The sequence below is a fragment of the Lynx canadensis genome, chromosome A1, assembly GCF_007474595.2.
Source record: "Lynx canadensis isolate LIC74 chromosome A1, mLynCan4.pri.v2, whole genome shotgun sequence".
Taxonomy (NCBI): domain Eukaryota; kingdom Metazoa; phylum Chordata; class Mammalia; order Carnivora; family Felidae; genus Lynx; species Lynx canadensis.
Window position 1 is genome coordinate 104,255,270 of NC_044303.2, and position 16,314 is coordinate 104,271,583.

The 16,314-nt window shown below is 41.5% G+C and overlaps 1 protein-coding gene across 1 annotated transcript in view; it reads right to left on the reverse strand.

Moving 5' to 3' along the window:
* Nucleotides 1–16,314, reverse strand: part of ALDH7A1 (aldehyde dehydrogenase 7 family member A1) — a 40,875-nt gene that overhangs the window by 13,072 nt on the left and 11,489 nt on the right. Inside the window, exons 6-11 of the mRNA XM_030317169.1 lie at nucleotides 14,082–14,214; nucleotides 12,950–12,994; nucleotides 9,382–9,459; nucleotides 6,878–6,975; nucleotides 2,048–2,089; nucleotides 934–1,028 (exon numbers count right to left, since the gene is read on the reverse strand). Of these exons, the coding sequence (XP_030173029.1) occupies nucleotides 934–1,028; nucleotides 2,048–2,089; nucleotides 6,878–6,975; nucleotides 9,382–9,459; nucleotides 12,950–12,994; nucleotides 14,082–14,214 (491 nt within the window). The remainder of the gene's footprint in view (nucleotides 1–933; nucleotides 1,029–2,047; nucleotides 2,090–6,877; nucleotides 6,976–9,381; nucleotides 9,460–12,949; nucleotides 12,995–14,081; nucleotides 14,215–16,314) is intronic.

Sequence of the window (16,314 nt, forward strand, 5' to 3'; positions counted from 1 at the left end):
CTATAGAAAAACAAAGGAAAGACAGATCTCCAACTGTTATAAAATACAGAGAAAAAATGAGTATGAAAAGTTACAGAAAAAGTAGGCTTAATTTCCAGACCTGTTTTATTCTAATTTAGATTATGTTAACCTTATAAAGAATTGGTTCATATTGAGGCTAAGAGTAAAAACACAAAGCCAATTTCTCTGTAATTTAAATGTACAACTGTTTGAAACTTTTAATTACAAGAGGAAAACTCAACAATAATAATTTTTAAAATGTCAAATGTAGCCACATTTTGTACCTAATCAAAATGTGCTTGGTTGTAGTACCGAGTTTTCAGGACCATGAGAGCCATGAAAATCAGGCTGATACCCCACACAAAACCGAAATCCAGCTCAAATATAAGTACAGACATTAAACTTCCCAAACCCCATACGCTGATGCTAAATCACATCTCCCTCTGTGCACTTAATAATGTGTCCTATATATGTGTGCACAGACTATACATTCATCCAGAGACAACCCACATTTGCTTTTCAATAAACCATGTCACATCAAGTCTAGAAATGTAAGACCAGACTTATGGGCCCCAAATTAGTATCTTTACGTTTTACTGAAGTGTTTTTACAACGAAGCCAAGGCTCTATATCCTTTAGCGAATAATTTTCGAATTCTTCAAACTTATAACTGATTTTATTCTCCAAGTGACATTGGACTTTGTCCATATTGTTCGAGGTCTCCGTCCCCAGTCCAGCTCCACCACTTGTAGCTTGGGCACAATCCCTGGTTGATCAGCCTTGAGCACACAAGAGTGTATCAGGGCCACAGATGTGTTGTGTCTACGGGAACACATTTTTCCAGCAATACTTGTACACCACTTCCTAACAGCGCAACGTGTAACCAAGTGGGGTGTGAAGACAACGTCACGCGCCCAACGCTGACACACTCACCAGGCGCCGCGCAGTGGTACATCTCTGGCCCGCTGTCCCCACAGCTGCGAAGAGAGCCGACGGAACGACCAAGCTGAGGTCTGCATCCTCAAAAGCTTGGAGAAACAAAACACACACCTGTCAGTGTCGCCATGTAGACGGGCTAACCGGTCGACCAGATGATGCCATCAGAAAGCTCAGGAAGACAGTGTCAGCATTACCCCAGTGATGTAAGCATGTTCACACCACGAAGCCTCCATTAAGAGCAGAATAACGAGCTCTATGGTCTTTACCTCAGTACAGTTGTCAGAGGAGATTAATAATGGTAGGCACCTGACAGGATTTTTGTGGGGATTAAAGGAAATAAACTCATATGAAACAGCTGAGCACAGTCCCTGCAACTACCCAGGGCTCACTAAATGCTAACTTTTTGCAAATGAACACTCTCTAGATTAGAAGTCCAACCCGAACAAACCCATCGCCACATGCTTTTTAAACTTCTGGTGTTCACCACAACAATATAAGCATCTACGCATGGTAACAATGGCAATATACAAATTACCAGGTTTTGCCTTCTTATCACAAAATCCATGCTTCTATTAAATCTCAATCCATCGATGTGCATTATCCACAAAAGGCTGATAACCTATTTTGTGCCCGACAACTGAAAATGAGAAGTGGGTAAACTCCAAGCCTATGGGTTAGGTGATAAAATGCTTTAAGGAAGTGATCCTTCCCAATAAAAAAGCACTCAACCAAGATCTTACTATAGACAAACTAATTTTTTAATATATAAAGGAATCAACAAGTCATGTAAGAGTTACTTACTTTAGAGAAACATGTGGCCAGTTTTCAGAAAGCAGAAGGAAAAACAAGAAATCATGCCAAGCTACAAAGGCTCAGACACAGGCTCGAAGACCCAGGTAACATTTCCCAGCATGAACACCTGTCCTTTCTAGTTATCTCTGCCTTCAAACCTTTGTGTCGTATCTCACAAGTGAAACTCTGAAACCTAAAATTAGGTCTTAGATGCACACAACAGAGGAGGGAAGAAAGAGTGTCCACCCAAGTTCTATATGGTCACCATGGCTACCGAAGCTATTCTCAACAGCAAACAAATAAAGGGCGGCCTTACCAATGATGGCATTGTTTCCTCCAAGTTCTAACAAACTTCTCCCTGTAAAAATACACAAACACACGTTAATGCTCATTTCAGTACTTAGCGCACACTGACAGATGGCCTCAAATCACAGCCTATCTCAACTGTGTTTTCTTTTTTTTAAGTTTATTTATTTATTTTCAGAGACAGAGAGAGAGAGAGAGAGAGAAGGGGAAGGGCAGAAAGACAGAGAGGGAGAGAGAGCATCCCAAGCAGGCTCTGAGATGTCAGCACAGAGCCTGGCGCGGGGCTCAATCTCACGAAACACAAGATCATGACCTGAGCTGAAACCAAGAGTTGGACACTTAACAGACTGAGCCACCCAGGCACCCCAGTTTATTTTGATTTAAACTGTAGCATAAGGGGGCACATGGATGGCTCAGTCGGTTAACGTCTGACGTCAGCTAAGGTCATGGTTTCATGGTTCGTGAGTTTGAGCCCCATATCGGACGCTCCACTTTCAGCGAGGAACCGCTATGGATTCCCTCCCTCCCTCTCAGCCCCTCACCCACTTGCTCACTCTCTCTCAAAAATAAAAAACGTGAAAAAAAAATTTTTTTAACTCTATCATAAGGATTGCATTGATGTCAAATTTCTTGATTTTAATAACCTTATCATACATAGTTATATGGCACAGTGTCCTTCTTAAGAAATACACCAAAATACTTGGTGAAGAAACACAATGTCTTCACCTTTCCCCAAAGGTTAAAAAACAACACGCACCCACAGTTTATGTGTGTGCGTGCTGCCGGAGAGAAAGAAAGTGATAAAACAAATGGGGAAACAAGTAAGTAGTGGGTGAATTTTGTTCAAGGGTATACAGGAATTTCTTGTGTTAGTCATGTAACTTTTCTCTAAATGTGAAATTACATCCCCTCCCCAACTCCACAAACATTTAGTGTAAGACGGAGCAGTCATTGTGGAAAACTGTGTAACTTTCCAAGAAATGAATCACAGGATTACCATATGCCTATCAATCCACTTCTGGGTACCTAACCAATAGAAGTGAAAACAGGAACTTGAACAGGTAAGAGCAGACCTATGCTCAGAGCTGCGCTGTTCGTAACAGCCACAAGGTGGAGACAAAAATAAAAAACAAAAAACAGGAGCTGCAAGGTAGCAGCAGCCCAAGTGTCTATCAACAAATGCCCGAATCAGGGTGCCTGCGTGGCTCGGTCGGTTAAGCGTCCAACTTCAGCTCAGGTCATCATCTTATGGTTTGTGAGTTTGAGCCCCACATCAGACTTGTGCCGACGGTTCGGAGCCTGGAGCGTGCTTTGGATTCTGTGTCTCCCTCTCTGTCTGCCCCTCCCCCTGCTCACGCTCTGTCTCTCTCTCCCTCAAAAATAAATAAACATTTAAAAAAAATTTTTTTAAATGAATGAATGAATCAACCAAATGTGGTAAATACATACAAGGGAATAACCTTCCACCCTAAAAAGGAAGAAAATTCTGACACCCGTTGCGACCTTTAAGACATGCTATGTGAAGTAAGCCAGTCACAAAAGGACAAATATTGGGTGGTGATTCTACTTATAGGAGGTTCTTAGAAGAGTCAAATCCAGAAAAGAAAGAAAGGAGAATGATGGTTGCCAAGGGCTGGAAGAAGGCAGAAATACGGAGGTGGTTTTTAATGGGGATGATGTTGGGAAAACAAAAAAGGTCTGGAGATGGATGATGGTGATGGTTGCACAACAGTGAACATGTACTTAATGCCACAGAAGTATACACTTAAAATGGTTAAAATGATATTTTATATTATATACATAATACAAAATATATACACATATATGTTTTTACACACACACACACACACACACACACACACTTTTTTACCACAATAAAAAAAGTTAAAAAATTATGTGCTCAGATGGCTCAGTCAGTTATGCATCTGACTCTTGATTTCGGCTCAGGTCATGATCTCACAGTTCATAGCATCAAGCCCCACATCGGGGTCTGTACTGATAGTGTGGAGCCTGCTTGAGATTCTCTCCTCCTCTGTCTCTGCCCCTACCCTGCTCATGCTGGCTCACTCTCTCTCACTCTCACTCTCTCTCAAACTAAAGAAACTTTAAAAAAAGTATGTGCTCACTGCAGGAAAAAATGTTTTAATCAGAAAGTATCAAACAGGCAAAAAGTTATGGCTCGTAAGCATAATGAAATCTCTCCTCATAATTTGGTATAGGGCCTTCAAATCTCTTCAATATTCATTTCTATTTACTTGAGATTGTACAAACTAATTTGCTCTTACACATTTACCTAAGTTGTTAAGAGCTGTTTAAAAAAAATCACTGCACAGTACTTCACCATGATGACAGACTAAATTTTACTTAGCTACTGCTCTAGTGTTGGATATATTGGTTAATTTTTTTTAATGTTTATTATTTATTTCTGAGATGGGGGAGGGGCAGAGAGAGAGAGGGACACAGAGAATCTCAAGCAGGCTTTGGGCTGTCTTCGAGAAGCCCGATTTGGGCTCGAACTCACAAACCCTGAGATCATGACCTGAGCCGAAATCAAGAATCAGAGGCTTAGCCGACTAACCACTCAGGCACCCCTGGATTATGTTTTATATTGCTGAATTTTAAGAGTCCTTTATTTATCCTAGATACCAATATGTTATCAGATAAAAGATTTGCAAATACCTTCTTCCATTCTGTAGGTTGTTCTGTCCATCTTTTTGATAGTAGTACCCTTTGAAGCACGAAACGGTTTTTTTTTATTTTATTTTTTTAATTTTTTTTAATGTTTATTTATTTTTAAGACACAGAGAGACACAGCATGAGTGGCGGAGGGGCAGAGAGAGAGGGAGACACAGAATCAGAAGCAGGGTCCAGACTCTGAGCTGTCAGCACAGAGCCTGACACGGGGCTCAAACTCACAAACCGTGAGATCATGACCTGAGCTGAAGTCGGTCGCTCAACCGACTGAGCCACCCAGGCGCCCCTGAAGCACGAAAGTTTTATTTTTGATGAAGTCTATCTCATGTTGGTTATGTTTTAAGGGCCATATCCTAGAAACCATTGCCTAATCCAAGGCCACAAAAACCTATTCCTATGTTTTCTTCTAAGAGTTTGATAGTTCTGGCTCTCACATTCAGGTCTTTGATACATTAGGAGTTAATTTTTGTGTACAGGAAGAGGTGGGGTCTACTTTCATATGTACATACTTGGATATGTAGTTGTCCCAGCACCATTTGTTAAAAAGACTAGTTTTTCCCTCCATTGAAATGTCCTGGCACCCTTATCAAAAATCAGTTAACCGTAACTCGAAGGGTTTATTTCTGGACTGTTATTCCACTCATTTTTATGTCTATCCTGACGCCAGTACATAGTCTTGAATTTTTTATACTGAATTTTTTATAGTAAGTTGCAGTATTAGGACATATGGGTCCCCCTTTGGTCTTTTTCAAGACTGGCTGCTTGGGGTCCTTTGCATTTCATCTGAATTTTAGGATCAGCCTGTCAATTCTGCAAAGAAGCCAGCTGACATTTGGAAAGGGATTGCAGTGAATCTGTAGATTACCTGGACAGTATTGATCTTAGGCTACAATAATACTAAGTTTCCCAAACAGTAAAAATGGGATGTTTTTACATTGACTTAGGTGTTCTTTAATTACTTTCAATGACACTCTGTAGTAATTCCTGTGTGAAAGACTCCAACTTCCTTTGTTGTATTTATTATTTTTTAAAGATTTTATTTTTAAGTAATCACGTCCAACGTGGGGCCCGAACCCACAACCCTGAGATCAAGAGTTGTATGCTCTACTAACTGAGACAGCCAGGAGCCCCTGTTGAATTTATTCTTAAGTATTTTATTCTTTTTGACACTAGTGTAAATGTCTTCAGAATTTCATTTTGAGATGCTTATGGTCAAAGTAAAGGAATGCAAGTGATCTCTGTATTATATCTTGTATCCTGTAACCTTGCTGACCTTAGTTATTAGCTCTACTGGTTTGTAAACTTGCTGTTTAAAAGCAATGCCTTTGGCAGGCACCTGGGGGCTCAGTTCAGTGTTAGACTGTGGATTTCAGCTCAGGTCTTATCTCACAGTTGGTGGGATCAAGCTCCGTGTTGGGCTCTGGGCTGACAGCATAGAGCCTGCTTGGAATTCTCTTCCTCTTTCTCAAAATAAATGTATGAATTTTAAAAAAATAAATAAATAAGCACACAATGAAATGAAATGAAATGAAATGAAATGAAATGAAATGAAATGAAATGAAATGAAAACCAATGCCTGTGGGGGCACCTGGCTGGCTCAGTTTGGTAAAGCATGGGACTCTTGATCTTGGGGTTGTGAGTTCAAGCCCCACACTGCGGGTAGAGATTACTTTAAAAAATTAAATCTTTTTAACAAATAAATAAATAAATAATAAAACTGCCTTAATGAGCCATAAAGCATACAAGCCTGTGTGTATAAAACCCTTTTCAGTCATATATACGTAAAATGTAAACAAGAACAGATTTAAGTCTTCCGTTCCATACTTATTCTAGGTCCTGTACTCCCTGGTCCTGCTTGGAGCATGAATTTTCTGTTTTTAATTTGCCAAACACTTCTGATAGAAATAAAGAAATGTATTTGATAGGATTTCACTATGGTAATTTAGGGGGAAAATGAAATCCTTCTGAAAATTATGCTATTAAATTTGCAATCTCCCCATTAATAGCTGTATCCCTCTGTTACCTGGATATTCAAATAAACATGGCTGCTGTCCCTTCAGAAGGGATCAGGGAGGAAAAACCCAACTTTTAGATTTCATATCCATCCCTGATGGAACTGCAATCCTCATTAAAAGGCAACACTTACCAAATCTCTCCTGTACCATAAGGGCCACCTGTTTTCCCACCTGTGTGCTCCCGGTGAAGGACAGCAGGTTCACCCGTTCATCTTTGGCCATTGCAGTGCTGCAGGGGAATAAACAGTCACCCAAGGCAGAGAAACCCAGCAACAGTGGCACCTGCTGGAACCAGGTCATAACATTTCCTCATCATGAAAAGACACTCAGTCAAAGATACAAATATGTCTATCCCAAGGATGCAAAGGAAAGTTTTCATGAAAATGAACTAGATGTTCACAGGCAGAGCCATACAGCACAATAGGCTAACCTGGTCTGGGAGCTCTCTGTAAACTGAAATCACCTTGAGGACATTGTTAAGGATGAAAGTCCTTCCTATACATTATGACCTTAGCACTTCCTTGATTAACATCCCAGTTATTCTGCAGACCCCTCAACTACTAATTCCTTTAAGAATTAAAAATGTGAAGGTTGCAGGAAAGCATCCTAAGTATCTCCCACGAAAGCTCACTTAATAAAGACTGTGCTAGGATTTCCAGTTACCTCTAAGAAATATAAATCAGATACTATCGATCTGATCCACCTGGCTCCTGGTTCAGAGCTTCAAAGGACTCAGTATGGACCATGCAGGGTAGCCAGAGCATCAGACTTATGTCAAGGCTGGAACAGCTTGATGAGATTATGCATGGAGACTTCCCCAGGTTCAGCCCAGCAAACGTGAGCACGGATATGGATACTCAAAGTGGCTGTTACTAAATGCATGAATGCAAACACTACACTATCTGAGCTAGCTCAAGACCAAAGTGAAGGACTGATGTCCAAAGAAGAGGGGCGCCTGGGTGACTCAGTTGGTTAAGCGTCCAACTCTTGAGTTTAACTCAGGTTATGATCTCATGGTTCATGGGTTCAACACCCGCATCGGCCCTGCCCTGACAGTGCGGACCCTGCTTGGGAATCTGTCTCCCTCTCTCTCTGCTCCTCCCCCACTCATGATTCCTCTCTCTCTCTCTCAAAAATAAACATTAAAAAAAAAACAAAGTACAAAGCGCAAAAAAGACTAGGTCAAAGGATATATTATTCATTTTATAAATGACATTTAGATATTATTTCACTATCCACTCTATATGTGAAAGTTGTATTTTCTAACACGTTCCCATTTTTATAAAAAAAAGGACTGATTCATTCATTCATTCATTCATTCATTCATTTTGAGACTGACCAGTAGGTGGAGTACTATGGTAACAGTGATGGATGGAGATCAACATTTTAACTACACCAGTGTGGGCTGTGAGGCCTGACTCCTTTGAAACCACACTTAATTAAAGTCTAAGCCAGGGGCACCTGGCTGGCTCAGCGGGCAGAGCATGGGACTCTTGATCTTGGAGTTGTGAGTTCAAACCCCACATTGGATATAAAGATCACTTAAACATAAAATCTTAAAATAAATACATAAACAAAGTCTAAGCCACTAGCAACAACTTCAACTTCCATCATTGTTCAGGGCAATCAGAGTCAGTTCCCAGCTTAAAAACAGGCTCTGATGTTATGCTGAGTTAAAGAAACCAGACACAAAAGGCCACATGTTATACGATTCCATCTACATGAAATGTCCCAAACAGGCCCAACTATAGAGATAGAAAGTACAGGAGTGGTTGCCAGGGGGAAGAGGGAAGATGGTAAGTGAGTGCTAATACGTACAAAGTTCCTTCCTGGTGAAATGAAAATGTTCTCAAATAAGATAATGGTAATGGTTGCAAAACACTGTGAATATTCTAAAAACCACTCAACTGTACCTTTTTAAAGAGAAAATTTCATGGTATGTTAATTATATAGCAATTTTCTTAAAACAATACATTTTTAAAAAGAGGCTCTATTCTCAGGGGCCCCTTTTTTCATTCAGCTCAAGAACCTAGACAATAGGATGTGGGGGGAGGAATACACCAGACTCCAATTCCACAGCTTTGCTTTGTGAGTAAGCACCTTTATAAATCAAGTGTCAGGAAGCCATAGATGTCCCAATGTTCCAGCAGTTTCTTATTTTAGGCTGTAAACATCTTACACAAGTAGCTCTGGGTAATTAAAAAAAATAATTCTTACTCTTCTTCCAACAAAGACTAATGAAGACAAAGCCCAATAAGGTACGTAATAATAATGATTCCAAAAAACCACTCACACCTCCTCAGCTTTACTGGGTTTCATTATTGTAATAAAGATGATTCTGGAGTACCTGGGTGGCTCAGTCAGCTAACGGTCTGACTTCGGCTAAGGTCATGATCTCACAGATCATGAGTTTGAGGCCCGCGTCAGGCTCTGTACTGACAGCTCAGAGCCTGGAGCCTGCTTCGGATTCTGCGTCTCCCTCTCTCTCTCCCTCTCTCTGCTCCTCCCCCACTGGCATTCTGTGTCTCTCAAAAATAAATAAAGATTGAAAAAACTTAAAAAAAAAAAAAAGATGATTCGGATCAATCAACCCGGAGTCCTTGAACAGAAAAAGACGCAGGGCCCGTTGACCTACCCTATATCTGCTCCACCACAGGTCAAGGAACAAATAGCACCAGGCAGTTTGTTGTCTTCTAGAACCTTGGCTATTATCCTAAAAAAGGAAAAAGCAATTACTAAGAAAGAAAACAATTCCTAAAACTAGGAATAATTTCCAACTGCGTGACTTCCTTTTTCCAACTTTCTCCCTCACTCTGACCCCAAACATGCAGGCCTACATTTCACCTCACATATTACAGACGAGGTTTTCCAATACTTAAAGGCAGAACTCTTTTCCCCCTAAAATCTTTAGAAGAAAAAAAAAACATACAAAATAAATAAAAGATACAATGCAATGGTCAGGTAGTTCAACTGCTCACTGTTTTCTAACATTTTTCTGCCAAACTAGGAACACATATCTAGCTTAAGACAACAGAGTGATCACAGGACGTTTGTTTTTGGTTTTTGTTTTGGTCTCTTGCCACAAATCCATCAAAATGATGGCAAAGAAATAAAAAGATGCTTTGGATTCTGTGTCTCCCTCTCTCTTGCCCCTACAGTGTTCATGCTATGACTCTCACTCTCTCTCTCTCTCTCTCTCTCCTTCAAAAATAAACGCTTAAAAATTTTTTTTAAATAAAGAAAGAAAAAGGAAGAAAGGTAGTTCCCATCAGCAAATGAAATCCCAACACATCTGTGCAAAGCAAAGGCCAGCCAGAGAAGTGGTAAAGGAGGAAACCGAAAGAGGCCCCCAAACCTAGTGTAGTTGCTGAGGAGGTACAGCAGAGGGAGCTACACCTGCCAACAGAACCTCAACAAGTTCACGACTAGTCTCCACTGGCTTCACACCAAATCCTTTACTAAAGAAATATCAGCACCCTCCAGGCTAAAGCACTGTGGGCTAGCAGTTTTTTAACACTGAATAATACAACTTATTCTATGAATCAAAGTAATAACTACAGTTCCATACACCTTAAATCTGATGAGGAGTTGTAAAAAATGGTAATTCTGGTTTCTCTTTCATTCATTTTGAGCTTCCTGAATACAGCCAAGACTATTCATCAATCCTCCTAACCTTCTGGCTACTTCCTAATTTCTAATTTGTTTAAATTTTTTTAAAACATCCAAATTAAAAAAACAAACACTTCCATAAAAAAAGGGACCGCTGTTAAACATAAATTCTTTAACTGTCTCCGAAGCTGTCCTTTATAGTGGTTTTCTTTTTTCCTGCCCACCAAGGATCATACATGCAGTTGTAATGTCTGAACCTAGATTTCAGGTCGTACAATTTTTTCCACAGACTCGGGGTATATACACTGTCTGCAGAAGGAGGCGGATTGTTTTTGAAGGGTCAGGATTTTGCTCTGTGTCTGTGGGTTTACAAAACCCTTTTCCCTATTGCATGAGCCTCTGACTTTGGGTTAAGTCTCTTGTTCTGTTGCCCAGGTGACCTGGTCAATGTCAGGGCGTCACCAGTGCTACAGAGACACAGCATGACTTATGGTACACACAACCCCTGACCGGTGAACTCCATCTGGACTGGCATAACAACGTGAGAACTGTAAATGGGAACCTCAGGCTTTCTGCTCTTCCCTGAGCACAGGGACTTTTGTAACTTCATGTCCCTTATGGGTAACTGAAAGCTGTGCCTATGGAATTTTTCTAAGACATTCTGCTTCTTGTGAGTCAGCAGGCTTGTGAGTCAGAGCAACCCCCACACCTGTCCAAAGCAGATCTCACCTCCTTACTCCTGCATAAAATGTTACAAAGACACAGAATAAAGAGAAATACTGGATGCTATCCCTCCTGGCAAACTATGACCTTTCCTACATCTTTATGAATAGAAAAAGGGACAACGCGTAGGCAGTGTTCATCTAGGAATCTGAACGTTTAGCTGACTCTGCAGCACCTTGAGTTAACTCCAGCAAAATCTAGCATCATTTTATTTACTGTCTTCTCTAACAGAATCAGCTAACATTCTCAATTACCTAAAAAATCAGCCACACTCCCATAGGAACATTTCAAATCCTTCAAACTATTTAGAGCAAATAAATGAGATCAAAGGAGCAATCACGTAGAACATGTGAAACTATTATCAAAATAAATATTTTAAACCAGCTGATGGGGCACCTGGGTGCTCAGTCGATTAAGTGCCCCACTCTTCATTACAGCTCAGGTCATGATCTCATGGTCGGGCTCTGTGTTGCCAGCGCAGAGCCTGCTTGTGATTCTCTCTCCCTCTCTGTCTCCCAAAATAAAAAAATGAACTTAAAAAAAAAAAAAGCTGCCTAATAACAATCAGTAAGTCTGTTCACTCTGTCGACATTAACTGTTTTGGGTTTGTTTTTTAAGGTTTATTTTTAAAAACTGCCCAGGAATCTCATATTTATACATGTGATTTGTCTCATGTGTCATGCAGATTAGAGTTGTCTTTAGTACTTAATTATAATTCAAGTATAATTATAATCATAAATTTTAATTATTATAAATAAGTCAGTAGTTATTTAATTGTTAAATTTAATTATCTTGCCTTGGAGGATAAAGTTTCCTCAATATCATGTATTCCTTTCAAGTAAATACTAACACATACTACTCTCTCTTTCAGCCCATGTGTCAATTCCTAAGCCACTGCTCCTCAATGGACTTCTAACCTCAAGGACCCTCTTCCATAAAGACTCCACAGGCTTTCTACCAGCAATTCTTAAATCAGAGAAAGAAGACCATGCAGCCAATGGAACAGCAAGAACGGTCACCACTCTACACGGGAAGACATCCTGTTCTATACAGACTCTAAATGCCACAACGATAAACCAGTAATACTGATTTTATGACCTAATCAGAGTTGTCAAGTTCTCTAAAATGATTAAAAAATTTTTTGTCACCAAAAGATGAAATACATTTTAGATAGTGTTAGAAGAGTCAATAGAACAGTATAATAACCATTTCTTTGTTTTGCCAACCACCTATTAAAAGCCAGGAAACTATCACCTGGGTAAAAATCAAAACCATGAACATGTTTAGAAGTTACTAAATACAGTCCGTAAATTGTAAGGATAGTTCCTTTCCACTGGATTTGGTGTTATTTCCCAAAAGACATAAAAGTTTTGAAGAGCCCAATTTCAATACCTTTATCAATATCTGGCTTGTTTCCAAAGAGTTCAATTACACGGCTCTGCAAGAGCTCCATATACCGTAAAATGATGTAAAAGTTATTACAGGGGCACATGGATACCTCAGTCAGTCAAGAACCCGCCTTCAGCTCAGATCATGAACTCCCCATTGTGAGTTCAGGCCCTGTATTGGGCTCTGTGCTGTTAGCATGGAGTCTCCTTAGGATCCTTGGTCTCCCTGTCTCTCTGCCCCTCCCCTGCTAGATCCCCCCTCTCCCCCCCCTCGGACCCCTCCCCCCCACCGCCGCCTCTCTCTCTCTCCTTCTCAAACATTAAAAAAAAAAAAAATCTGATTACAAGCCAAGGAGAAAAAAAGGTTACCCAAGTTCCATGCTTAATAAATATGACCCTTCCACACTGGATTAAAAGCCAGTGCCTACCGATCACCTTTTCCGATTATTCGATACTCAGGAAAAGAAAGCCACACATACTTACTTTGTGACAGCTACACTAATGAGGGAAGTTGTTGGAGCTCCTTTCCTTGAGAGGATCAAAAAAAAAAGCAACTTAGTTTGGTGGAAATCATAAATACCTTTTATTGTCAAGCAGAAACAAGTCTTTCTGAGAAGTTCTGTCCAATTAAACCACAGAGCCTAATAAGTGATATCAACATTTGTCCTTGAGCTTTGCGTCTTTGGGAGCTCAGGTACTACAAAACTTTGAAAAACATAAAAATGGCACCAAGCAACTTTGAACCTGCTTGCTGCACTGATCACGGGAACTGTTACATTAACCTCTGTCAATTATGGAAATGGAAATCTATCAACATGAACTTTACAAGTTCCTTAGAAGGCTCAAGGGGCTGGAAAAAAACCACACGACTAGTCCTTATGGATTAAAACATTAAAAGGCATGGGTCCCTTTGGCAACATGGTGCCAAATCATCAATCTCCCACCGATGCCTGGCCTTTGCAGAGAGTCTGTGAAAGCATTCAACCGAACACAACATTAACGTAAATTAATTACCAGTGGAACAGATGCCAAATGGGCAAAGACAACTGTCCTGGCCTTCCTAATCTAACTTCTCCCATTCAACACAGAAGTTAAAAACAAGCAACTGTTTTGTCATCTACAAAATACAGACATTCTCCCAACTAACATCTACTATCCCATATTTTCCAGAGAGGTAAAAGTTAATCTATCAATGGAAACAATGGTCAAGGGCTGCAGAATCACTTGGGAATTCAGTAAGAAATTTTTCCTGAATGGGAAAAAAGTAAGTCAAGTTTCACAAAGAGGATTGGGACTCTTCCCAAGTTCTTTTTTCTCCAACTTTCTAACTGGGTTTTCTATTTGCAGAATGTGTTATAAAGAATATATCCAGTCTTGGGTGCCTGAGCGGCTCAGTTGGTTAAGCGTCCAACTTCGGCTCAGGTCATGACATCACAGTTCGTGCATTCAAGCCCCGCGCTGGGCTCTGTGCTGACAGCTCAGAGTCTGAAGCCTGCTCTGAATTCTTTGTCTCCCTCTTTGTCTGCCCCTTCCCCCCCCATGCTGTCTTTCTCTCTCAAAAATAAATAAATGTTTAAAAAAAAAAAAAGATAAGAACGAAGTAAGCAGGTCTTACCAAAGGCAGACATTCCCACAGATCATGGCAATGGCATTGTTCCAGCCATACACTGCCACAGGGAAGTTGAACGCAGTGATGATGCCAACCAGGCCTACAGGATTCCACTGTTCAATGAGGGCATGGCCAGGTCCTGAGGACAGGGAAGGAGTGGACCGTGCTTAAGCATACTGATTTAATGCACTTGATGGTGATAATAACAAAGCCTGAAATCATTCATTTTCAGAACTAAGGTGCATGAGACCAAGAGGGGATTCCAGGTATCTCACAGTGGTTCACTTTACACAGCTAATCGGCATACCATAAAAGCTGCTATTACCGCACTACCTTATAAACTGTAAGGATACCATTATGCCTCTGATGCTCACAGGAACTCCGTGTGGATCAGGGCAGCATGAGCACCATCCAAGGGACGAGGAAAGCTCAAAGAGGTGATGAGAGGTGCCATGGGTGAGGTGAATGCAAAGGGCAGAACACAGGAGTTGTGACTCCTATTCTTTATATTGCCTGTAAAGCCCTTGGCCAACCTCTCCATATGAAGACAACGACACTCACTTACAAGGAACAAGAACAGTTCTAAGAATTACATACGCATTAAATGAATGACCGGCACAAGGCTTCACATTCATAGAGAAAAATGGGAACTACAAAGACACCATGTGTTCGCTATATACAAATTTTACATGTAACATCACCCACCATCCCACAAGGGCCTATTTTTTTTAATGTTTACTTATTTATTTAAAGTTTACTTATTTATTTTTGAGAGAAAGCGTGAGCAGGGGAGGGACAGAGAGGGAAGAAGAGAGAGAGAGACAGAGGGAGAGAGGGAGGGATGGAGACAGAGAATCCCAAGCAGGCTCCACACTGTCAGCACAGAGCCCAAGGCTGGGCAGGGCTCAAACTCCCATAAACCATGAGATCATGACCCAAACCAAAAGCAAGAGTTTAACCAACTGAGCCACCTAGGCACCTCAAAGGGCCTATTTTAATCAAAGGCAGATGGAGCAGTGAACTGGAGCAAGGAGGTGGACAGTTCACAAATGGAGTTAAAACCACACACCGACTGGAAGGTGATGCTCCCAGCCGTCCATCTTTCTGGCCACACTCACCCTGTGGGAACAGGGTGCCCAGGAGCTGCTGCCCTCCCTTTCCTCGACGCACCTCAATCCTCCTCCCCTCCCTGAGATGATGTGCTGACACACTCTTCCTAGCAGGGCCTGCCTCCTCCTCTCCTGCCCTCCCCTCTTTGTCCTTCCCCCCACAGAGGCCAGTACAGCCCTGATCACCTCCCTCCCCTGCTTACAACTCTGTGGTATCTGGATCACTACCGTAACTGCCCTCAGGACAAAGTCCAAATTCTTCAACAGGACAAGTGCCTTCCCGGGGCTCCCTCTCCACCCTCCCTCCCCGCTCAGATGGTGCCTGCAAGCTGTGTGCAACCAAGGCAGTTGCCCAAATAAGCCACATTCTCCCAGCTTATTTTTTTTTTAATTTTTTATTTATTTTTGAGACAGAGAGAGACAGAGCATGAGCAGGGGAGGGGCAGAGAGAGGGGGAGACACAGAATCCGAAGCGGGCTCCAGGCTCTGAGCTGTCAGCACAGAGCCCGACGCGGGGCTCGAACCCACGAACCGTGAGATCATGACCTGAGCCGAAGTCGGACGCTCGACCAACGGAGCCACCCAGGCGCCCCTCTCCCAGCTTACTTCATGTGGGCTTTGGCCCAGCGTTAAGACCATCCTGCCCCACCCCTCTCACCCCTGAGGCCTTGCCTTGGATTACTGTCTCCCAGGGGCCTTTCCTGACCCCCGCAAGGCTGGCTCAGGGCCCCGCCCTCCCCTGCACCCCACCACAGGACTTATCATGCTCTGTTACAATCCTCCCATTACTTGTCCATTACTTGCCTCCCACTCTAAAACACAAAGAATCTTCAATCTTATAAATTCCTTTAGGGCAAGGACAACGCCTTATTGATCAAGTATCACCTATCCGTTCACCTGGCACCTGCTAGACACTCAGTAAGCATCTACTACATCAATGAAGTCAAAGTTACCAGCAAAGCCTCTGTAGAGGTGAATAAATCTACTCTCCTAAAATATATGTAAAACAAGTGAAAAAGGTTTTAATTGGTGAGGCAGACATCTCAGCAGGTATAAATCAAAGAAGTTCCTGTTTGCAGATGTATATTTCTCCAAACTGGAAATTTACTAACTTTTCAAACTAGAAAAGC